This window comes from Oncorhynchus masou, chromosome 24, assembly GCF_036934945.1.
Source record: "Oncorhynchus masou masou isolate Uvic2021 chromosome 24, UVic_Omas_1.1, whole genome shotgun sequence".
In the NCBI taxonomy this organism is placed as follows: domain Eukaryota; kingdom Metazoa; phylum Chordata; class Actinopteri; order Salmoniformes; family Salmonidae; genus Oncorhynchus; species Oncorhynchus masou.
Window position 1 is genome coordinate 33,979,987 of NC_088235.1, and position 10,780 is coordinate 33,990,766.

Sequence of the window (10,780 nt, forward strand, 5' to 3'; positions counted from 1 at the left end):
ACTGATTGGACTACTGGACCACTGTATATCTGGCTACTATAATCACGTCTATGACCCTCATCATCTATTGGACTGATTGGACTACTGGACCACTGTATATCTGGCTACTATAATCAGGTCTATGACCCTCATCATCTATTGGACTGATTGGACTACTGGACCACAGTATATCTGGCTACTATAATCACGTCTATGACCCTCATCATCTATTGGACTGATTGGACTACTGGACCACAGTATATCTGGCTACTATAATCACGTCTATGACCCTCATCATCTATTGGACTGATTGGACTACTGGACCACTGTATATCTATAATCACGTCTATGATACTCATCTTTCTACTGAAGTGATTGTGCCAATATATTATATTAGTTTGCATTTGTCAGTCCTCCAGTGACCAGATATTGTAATACTGGCTGAGTGAGCAATTAACTGATTGTGACGTATCCATTCTGAGGGAAGACCTACCTACACTCATTGACAGGACGTTTCACTTCCAAAAGGTCCTTCAGCCAGTGTGCAGTGACCTAGCTGTACTGTAATTATAGCATCCTTTACTGTCTAAGCAGCATCCTTTATTGTGTCAATATCTAAATATCTCGAATATCTCCATTTCAATTCCAGTCAATTCAGGATGTCCAAATTCCAATTCCAGTTCTCCTCAATGCTTTTTAATGATGAACATTTTGAATTTAGTTTGCTTCCTGAATTGAGTGGAATTGAAATTGGAATTGCCTCATACTCAGATCTTCACTATATCTAGGTAGGCCGTCATTGTAAATAAGAATGTGTTCTTAACTGACTTGCCTAGTTAAATAACGGTTCAAAAAAATAACATCTCTATATATCTCCTCCATGTCACCAGGGTGATGTGAAAGGCTACATGCGGAGCTGTCGGGCTGCAGACACAATGACCCCTGAACCCCTGATACTGCAGAGGATGGCCTGTGAGATTGCCTCAGGACTCCTGCACCTACACAAACACAACTTCGTACACAGGTGGGTGTCACTTCCTCTATCTATATATCATTACCACTATGTTATAGTGTTTATACTACAACCCACTCATTGGAATTATACTGTTATTACCCTGTAGACTGGTGGTACCCGGTAGTCACGTGCTGCCAGACGTCACATCATATTCTTGTTCTGTAGAAACCTATGACAAACTAGGTTCCCAGAATCCCGTAGCTGTGAGTTGTTGGATTTCTTCTTGGTTCCTATTGGTTCCTTCCTGTAACAATATCCTGGTGCTGCCTGAGTGCCTTTTCATAGACTCCAGCATCAGTGATTTTGTTGCAGGGGGAGACCTCTTCTCTCCAGAGTGACCCCTTCTCTTCACTGTCTACACAGCATCCACTTATAAGGAATTGATGAGTAAAACTGTATTGATTGACTGCATGAAGTTCTGTAAGGCTTTTAGTACAGTATTGAAAATGTCAGACTGTCCATTGACTCACCATGATAACTTGCTCATTATGCATATACATCATCAATCAATTATCATCTCATGTACAATTGTGTTCTCTGTCTTCCCTGCAGTGACTTGGCCCTGAGAAACTGCCTTTTGACCGCTGATGTCACAGTGAAGATTGGAGACTACGGCCTGTCACACAATAAGTACAAAGATGACTACTTTGTGACGTCAGACCAGATGTACGTGCCACTGCGTTGGATCGCTCCAGAACTCATAGATGAAGTCCATGGCAACGTACTGGTAGTAGGCCAGAGCAAACAGAGCAACGTCTGGTAAGAACATCAATCGACTGATAGATAAATAGATTGATTCAGCCAAATTCTGGATGAAGACCAATCTCAATGGAGCATGCTTTTTAGTCGAGGAATCTGTGTCCAGGAAACTGACCCTATCTGGATTTTGTTCTCAGTGATCATAATTGCCCAATGTTTTCCCCAATAAATATGGATTGTTATGCTTTACATGTAAGGAAGCATTTCACTGTTAGTCCACACCTTTTGTTTACGAAGTATGTGTAATTTGATTTGATGTGTTGCTCTTCCCCGTGATTCTATAGTCTGATGTTGAGTGTTTTTTCAGGTCTCTGGGCGTGACTATCTGGGAGTTGTTTGAGTTGGGCAACCAGCCGTACAGACACTATTCTGACAGACAGGTCCTGACGTACGCTGTGAGGGAACAGCAGCTCCGACTGCCCAAGCCCCTGCTCAATATACCCCTGGCAGAGCGCTGGTGAGTGTCCCTCTCTCTCACACACACACACACACACACACACACACACACACACACACACACACACACACACACACACACACACACACACACACACACACACACACACTGGTCAAACATTGTGCACTAAATAGAGAATAGTGTGGCATTTTGGACACAGACACAAAATGACTGATGTGTGATGTACTACTTTTGACTACAGCCGATAGATTCACTTGTGGTTCATTATATCTTCCTGTATCCCATGGTTGTTGTAATGGTTGTCGCGGTGTGTGTGTGTGTGTGTGTGTGTGTGTGTGTGTGTGTGTGTGTGTGTGTGTGTGTGGGCGTGTGTTCTTGTGTCACCAGGTATGAGGTGATGCAGTTCTGCTGGCTCCAACCAGACCAGAGGCCCAATGCAGAGGAGGTCCACCTGTTACTCAGCTACCTGTGTGCCAAGGGGGCCAACGAGGCCGAGGAGGACTTTGAGAGGCGCTGGAACTCCCTGCGTCCCAACCCCAACGCTGGCCCCAACAACAGCCTCCACAATGGGGCAGGAGCCCAGGCCATTGGTACGTTTACGACACTTTTTATTGCTCCTGTCTACTTTGCATTATGTTTTATTGTCTGCTTCTGTTTTAAAATAAAATACAAATCTGCACATTGCTCTTTTCAGGAACACTTTTTGTTCAGAGAAATATACTGTCCTCAAATGAACCAAGTTAAGAAGAAATAGCGTGTGATTATAAATGTTTACTCATTACTCGGGGAGGCAGTAGCCTAGGGGTTAGAGCATTGGGCCAGTAACCGAAAAGTTGGGAGGTCGAATCCCTGAGCTGACAAGGTAAAAGTCTGTCGTTCTGCCCCTGAACAAGGCAGTCATTGTAAATAATAATTTGTTCTTAACTGACTTGCCTAGTTAAATAAAGGTAAAAGAATACTCACATACTCAGGGCCCATCAACCCTGCTTTAGTTGATTACAGTCTGCTGCTGTTTGACATGAAATTTTCCCTTAGGGGATTACCAAAGCACTTATCTGTCTACAGACCTTCCCTCCTCCTCCTTCCCCCTGCTGGAGCAGTTCTCTGGATGCGACGGCTACCACAGTGAGTCAGGAGATGATATACTGACCGTGACCGAGACTAGCCACGGCCTGAACTTCGAGTACAAGTGGGAGAAGGCTCGGGCGGGGGCTGAGCAGCCTTACCACCATGCTGCCTTGTCCTCCAGCGGTACCCTGGGGGCCATCAACTACCACCGCCAGGACCTGTACTACCCCCCTGGGCCAGGGGGCATGGTGGGGGGCTGTGGTGGGGTGGCCTACTACGAGCCCAAGATGCTGCATGGTTCTGGGGTCGGGGTGGTGCCGGTGCTCAGCGCCTGTAATCCTTCAGTGAGTGCTGAGTACTACGTCCGCATGGAGGAGCCTGGTGTGGACTGTCACATCAACATGGACCTGGACTACACCATGTGCTCCTACAGCCCAGACTACCAGGGCAGCAACGGGAGCTTCCTGACAGGCAGTGGCAGTGCAGACTCAGGGGAGTGTATTATGGGGATGGGTGCATGTCCCTCCCAGGCCCACTCCAAGCCTGTGGACTCGTACTGGTCGGCAGACATCCGTAAAGCTGGGGGTGGTGGAGCGTATGACTCGGACCCAGATGGAAGCCCGGCCATCTCCCTGACCATGGAACCCCTGCTGGGGCAAGTCTCTGACTCCAGCCCCCTGAGACCCTGGGAGGCTGGTCATTACGTCTCCTACAAGGACCGGGATGGGGGGTTCTACTACGAACACTCACCCCCTATGGGCATAGGCCACCACATGGGTCTGGGTCTGGACCATCACCAGCACTACCTGATGGGGCGGGAACACTCTCCCCCTGAGCCCCACCAGGAGAGCTGGGGGTCCCGGAGCCTGCGTCAGGCCCTGGGGGAACTGGAAAACCCTTTGGGGATATCTCCCTCCATCAGTACCCCTCCCCAGGGTGGTGGTCCTCCTTTTGGAGTAGGGGACCCCTACCTGGAGACGACCGAGGGACCAGGCTCCATCATTGGGGGGAGTAGCGTCACTGGGGGTTACTATGACATGATGGGTTCTCTGAGGAAAACCATGCCGACCATGCCAGGCCACACCCATTCAGTCAGCATCACCATGGCGTCGGAAGACTCGGACGAGGAAGAGGATATATTCTCAGAGAGGCAGAGAATCAACAGTAGTAACACATGGCCCTCTAATCTCTCCAACCATTGCACTAACAACAACAGTCTAGGCCTGGGCCGTAGTAGACAGGCTGGCTGTAGGCAACAGCAGGATGCCTATGTAGACTTCCTCTACACTATGCCCACTACCGACATAGAGGACTCGTGGCCTGAGGAGCACAACCTGACATTCCGCTCCTCTGTCTCTGCTGCAGTTAAACCCATAGACTGTCTGGAGGCTACGGCGGCTTCGGCTAAAGACAGCAGCTGTCTGTCCCTGGGGAAGCATCATACCCTGATACCCTCCGACGACGCCTACAACACCTACATCTATCTGTGCCATGAGAGGGAGGGGGAGAGGGAGGTAAAGCCTCAACCAATCGAGTGCTGTCACTCTCATTTCGTCGACCCCCTTACAGGCCTAGTGGTGCGAAACTTCACCTGTGATGGCTACAGAGATCAGATTGTAGAGATGCTCAACAACGAGGAAGGGAGTATGAATCTGTCTCCAGCACCGGGAGGGCCTAGTGTGTCTAAATCAACCCTGACACACAACACTAACACAACCACAACCGTAACCAACCTTGACCACCCGGAGCAGTATGTTGACATCACTATGGACGATACCCTTTCCATAGAACACAAGCAAGAGGTTGTCACAGAAGACAAAGGGGTTCTCACTGATCCTAAACCAGAGGACATGACTATGGCTATGACTGCCCCACTTCCCTCAGTGAATGTGCCTGGCCTAGTCTGCTTGGTTGAGCCAGAGTCAGAGCTGAGCCATACGTTAGACAGCGGCCTGGACAGAGACCACTGCTCCAGCATCAGTCTAGTGGACATCTCCGACTGCTATAGCGACGACGATGATGAAGACGATGACATTACTGACGTGACCTCAGGGATCTTTGCTGACGAGGCGTCGGCCGGGGACCTTAACGCCTCCCCCTCCTTGGCCCGTCCCCTCAAGTCCCTGCAGAAGCAGGTGGGAACACCCGATTCCATGACTTCCATGGATTCCATGGACCTGATGCCTTTAGCTGCCAGCTCCACCACAGAGCCATTCAGCCCTGCCTCCAGCTCCTCCCACCCATCTAGTTCCTCCCCCAAGGCAATGGATAGCGGGTACGATACAGAGAATAACGAGAGCCCAGAGTTCGTCCCCAAGGAGCCCCACAATGAGCCCCGGGACCCAAAGACATTCACCCAGCCACTTGGGGAGTCTGTCCTGGACACCAGCCTGGATGAAGAGGGGGAGGAGGGGGGTGAGGAGGCCGAGGTGGCCCCACCGGAGGATGAGGATGAACCTACCCTGGATGAAGATGTAACTCTAGCAGCCTCACAGACCACAGACAAAGAGAAGGAGCTGGCCCCCCTCAGTGAGAAGAACCCTTACAGGGACTCTGCCTACTTCTCTGACTATGAGAATGAGCGCCTTTCCAGGGATGATGAGGATGAGACAGTGGGGGGTGATGAAAATGTAGGAGTGGAGGAGGGAGAAAAGGAGGAGAGCCTGACAAGGAAGAGGGAACTCAGCCCTCTTCGTATAGAGGAAGAGGAGGGAGAGGGGGAGATGAGCCTGACAGAGAAGAGGGAACTCAGCCCTCTTCATATAGAGGAAGAGGAGGAGGGAGAGTGGGAGGTGAGCCTGACAGAGAAGAGGGAACTCAGCCCTCTTCATATGGAGGAAGAGGAGGAGGGAGAGGGGGAGGTGAGCCTGACAGAGAAGAGGGAACTCAGCCCTCTTCATATAGAGGAAGAGGAGGAGGAGGAGAGTCTGACAGAGAGGGAGCTCAGCCCTCTTCATATAGAGGAAGAGGAGGAGGGAGATGAGACCTCAGCTCTTCTGGAGGAGAGTGAAGACCCAGAGATGGAGGGTTGCCTGACAGAAGAGTGCCACCATGATGAAGGGCTGGAGCTGGGGCTAGAATTGGCCTCCAATATCTCTGGAGAAGTAGAGCAAGTGTCAGAGGGATGGCCTGCCCAGGAGGAGCCCTCTTCCCTGGGAGACTGGGCAGCAGAGGTGGTGGGGGCTATGGAAGAAGCCCTGGGGGAACTCCAGAGGAGCAGCAGTACTGAAACTAACTCTGGTACCAAGGAGGAGGAGGAAGAGGAAGGAGAGCGAAGAGACATGGAGGACTCATCTGAAGCCTTAGAATTAGCAGATGTCCTAGAAGAAGCATCTTCCGAAAGGTCAGAGAGCATTGACAAGGACGATGATGATGAAGAGAACGGACCTCCCGCACAACGTCAACGCTTCTCCTCCTCCTCCCCTCCCTTCATTCCTCCTCCTCCTCTCCCCCCGATGACTCTCCCTCCGGTCCGGGTGTCCCTCACAGACGGGGGGGAGGCGGATGAGGAGGACGGAGATGGTGACTCGGATGACAGTGAGTCAGATGAGGAGCTGAGGTGTTACAGTGTTCAAGAGGAGCAGAGTGGAGGGGAGGAGAGCGAGGAGGAGAACCATGTGGTACCCATCGTGGTCAGCGACTGTAGCGATGCTCATAACCTACGTAGTCTACTGAAGGTGCCTACGACGCTCACCTCAGAGTCGCTCGCTGATGACCTGCTGGGACGAAAGAAGAAGGTGGTGTCCTTCTTTGATGATGTCACTGTTTACTTGTTTGACCAGGTGAGTAGTCAATCACAGATGAAGGAAAACAAGATAACGGAAAGGGTAGTTTCTGCATCATGCTAGTTCACAAGTTCATAGTCATTTTCTGATTTTTTCATTCTATCTAAGTCACATGGTATAAGACAAATAAGATTTTTTTTGTGCCTTGAATTAAACTAGACATACTACTATAGACACTGAACAAAAATATAAATGCTACATGTAAAGTGTTGGTCCCATGTTTAATGAGCTGAAAGTAAAATAATCCCATAAAGTTTCCATACGTACAAAAACTTTATTTCTCTCAAATTTGTTTACATCCCTGTTAGGGAGCATTTCTCCTTTGCCAAGATACTCCATCCACCTGACAGATGTGTCATATTAAGAAGCTGATTAAACAGCATGATTATTACACAGGTGCACCGTGTTCTGGAGACAATGAAAGGCCACTTTAAAATGTGCAGTTTTGTCGTGTGGGAAAAATCATTCTGATTGGCTCGGCCTGGCTCCCTGCTGGGTGGGGCTGAGTGCCTAGTGGGTGGGCCTATGCCCTCCATGGTCCACCCATGGCTGCACCCCTGCCCAGTCATGTGAAATCCATAGATTAGAGCCTAATGCATTTATTTCAATTGACTTATTTCCTTATATGAACTGTAACTCGGTACAATCCTAGAAATTTTTGCATGTTGTGTTTATATATTTGTTCAGTATATTTTTGTTTAAAATGCACACTAACCATAGTTCTAACCTTTTGACAACTGTCCGTTTCCAGCAGAGCCCAACTAAAGAGCTGGCTGAGCATGGTTTCCCTCCAGAAGCTGAGACCAGCAGACAGGGTTTAGAGAGCAAACAACCAACCTCTGATGACTCCTCAGACGGAAACATCTCAGAAGAGAGTAAGTGCACTAGTCCAGAGTCCACTACTTACATTGAAACATTGATTAAAGTCAATCAGTATTTCATTTCATAATCAATCTCAAATCTATGATGTTTCGGGATGTTTCCAAACTGCTCCCTTTCTCTTCCTCTCTCCATACCTACTTTCCTCCCTCCCTCTCTTTCTCTTCCTTTCTCTCTACCTTCCTCCCTCTTTCACTTCAGGTGCAGGGTATGAGTGGGAGGATGACTTCCCCTTGTTGCCCCTCCCGACTTCCTCATCCAAGATGGCTGCCTCCTCCTCAGCCTCAACCCCCTCCACACCCAGCCTGCCCGCCACCTCCAAGGCCCCGGAGCCCAAACCAGTGGTGCAGTACTCCCGCTTCACCGTTTCCCCTAGCCATGTGTCTCGCTTCTCCATCACACACGTCTCCGACTCCGACATAGACTCTGGTCCAGGTGAGTGATGTTTCAATAGAAACATTTCTGAGGAGAACTTATTGTATGGATTTTACAAAGTGAATTATGAAACATAATGAATAAGTTGTAACTATCCGCCTCTCTCTCTCTCTCTCTCTCTCTCGCGCTCTCTCTCTCTCTCTCTCTTTCTGTCACCCTCTCCCTCTGTCACTCTCCCTCTGTCTCTCTCTCACTCTCTCCATCTCTTCAGGGAGCAGTGAGGATGGAGACAGAGAGTAGACAGCCACCCAGGAGCTGCACCACATAAACTTATCGTGACTTTTATGTAGAGCTTTTTGGACATCAGGTTTCTGAAAAGACAGTGCCTCTTATTGTTTATGGTGTGGAAGAAGAAGGGAAAAGAGAATCAACTCTTATGAGAATATATAAAATAATATATGATAATACAGTTGAAATTGGAAGTTTACATACACCTCAGCGAAATACATTTAAACTCAGCTTTTCACAATTCCTTACATTTAATCCTAGTAAAAATTCCCTGTCTTAGGTCAGTTAGGATCACCACTTTATTTTAAGAATGTGAAATGTCAGATTAATACGAGAGAGAATGATTTCTTTCAGCTTTCATTTCTTTCACCATTCCCAGTGGGTCAGAAGTTTACATGCACTCAATTAGTATTTGGTAGCATTGCCTTTAAATTGTTTCACTTGGGTCAAACGTTTTTGGTAGCCTTGCACAAGCTTCCCACAATACGTTGGGTGAATTTTGGCCCATTCCTCCTGACAGAGCTTGTGTAACTGAGTCAGGTTTGTAGGCCTCTTTGCTCACACACGCTTTTTCAGTTCTGCCCACAAGTTTTCTATAGGATTGAGGTCAGGACTTTGTGATAACCACTCCAATACCTTGACTTTGTTGTCCTTAAGCCATTTTGCCACATCTTTGGAAGTATGCTTGGGGTCATTGTCCATTTGGAAGACCCATTTGCGACCAAGCTTTAATTTCCTGACTGGTGTCTTGAGATGTTGCTTCAATATATCCACATAATTTCCTCCCTGATGATGTCATCTATTTTGTGAAGTGCACCAGTCCCTCCTGCAGCAAAGTACCCCCCGAACATGATGCTGCCACCCCCGTGCTTCACAGTTGGGATGGTGTTCTTCGGCTTGCAAGGAAGTGGTTCCGTTCATCACAAAGCCCTGACCTTAATCCTATAGAAAATTTGTGGGCAGAACTGGAAAAGCATGTGCGAGCATGGAGGCCTACAAACCTGACTCCGTTACACCAGCTCTGTCAGGAGGAATGAGGCAATATTCACCCAACTTATTGTGGGAAGCTTGTGAAAGGCTACCTGAAATGTTTGTTAAACAATTTAAAGGCAATGCTACCAAATACTAATTGAGTGTATGTAAACTTCTGACACACTGGGAATGTGATGAAAGAAATAAAAGCTGAAATAAATCATTCTCTACTATTTTTCTGATTTATTCACATTCTTAAAATAAAGTGGTGATCCTAACTAACCTAAGACAGGGAATTCTTTACTAGGATTAAGTCAGGAATTGTGACAAAAACGTAGTTTAAATGTATTTGGCTAAGGTGTATGTATACTTCCTACTTCAATTGTAAATACACAGAGTAATATACGTTACAAAGAACTTATATGCAGGTAAAGACGTTTATGTTGCGTTCAACATGTTTTTTGAGCGACAACACAGATCTATGGACAAACTTTGGAATGTTGTTTGCTACCATAGTCATCACTCATTTACAGTATGTTATGGAGAGCAAAAAACAAGGGTATCTAAACAGAACACACCGTGTACCCCACTCAGAGGAGGAGGGAGTGAAAAAATGGAGGAAAGGACAGAATCCAGGCTTTTCACTGAAGGATCGGTGTTGGAAAGTGACCAACAACATATCTTTGAGACATTGCTTCACCTTTCCTCTTCAAATATAAACGAAATGGCACATGTAATATAATAACGTTACATGTTTCCAAACACTTTTAATTCCATTGAAGATAATAATGGGACACCTAAGTATATGTGAAGGAATGGAGCTATTGAACAAGGCAGAAAGTTGTTGCCTTGAAATGACTGTATTAGCAGAGATGATCAATGCTGCATTTAGTGACTCCAGAGTTTCCTATAAGGAGTAGGACCACCACTGTATTTACTGTATGTATCGCCCTTATGATTCCCACCAATCAGAATTCCAGAGTCACTATTCCTCTCCCTCTGTCTGTGTGGGTCACTATTCCCCTCCCTCTGAATGCCTGGGGTGTAATCATTAGTGCACACCGTAGCAAACAGTTGCAAAACGTTTTGTGACGGAAAACAAATTCAGGTATGTCCTTCCCCTGTTGGTTCCGTTTGCTTCCGTTTTGTTTCCAGTGAATCCACCTCTGCTTTTACATACATCCCTGGACATAAACTATTGTGCAAATCCATTTTGAGGCAATATCATTCAGATGACTTTTA

General features: G+C 47.4%; 1 protein-coding gene across 2 annotated transcripts in view; it reads left to right on the top strand.

Moving 5' to 3' along the window:
• LOC135512074 (serine/threonine-protein kinase LMTK1-like) overlaps positions 1-9,529 on the top strand; it is a 91,476-nt gene extending 81,947 nt beyond the window's left edge. The window contains exons 8-15 of one of the 2 annotated variants that reach the window (XM_064933710.1): positions 870-1,003; positions 1,547-1,753; positions 2,061-2,210; positions 2,559-2,761; positions 3,207-7,021; positions 7,776-7,899; positions 8,105-8,338; positions 8,550-9,529. In XM_064933710.1, the coding sequence (XP_064789782.1) occupies positions 870-1,003; positions 1,547-1,753; positions 2,061-2,210; positions 2,559-2,761; positions 3,207-7,021; positions 7,776-7,899; positions 8,105-8,338; positions 8,550-8,578 (4,896 nt within the window). In that variant the 3' untranslated portion in view covers positions 8,579-9,529. The remainder of the gene's footprint in view (positions 1-869; positions 1,004-1,546; positions 1,754-2,060; positions 2,211-2,558; positions 2,762-3,206; positions 7,022-7,775; positions 7,900-8,104; positions 8,339-8,549) is intronic. The other variant, XM_064933711.1, reaches the window with a different exon arrangement.
• The last annotated feature ends 1,251 nt before the right edge of the window (positions 9,530-10,780 follow it).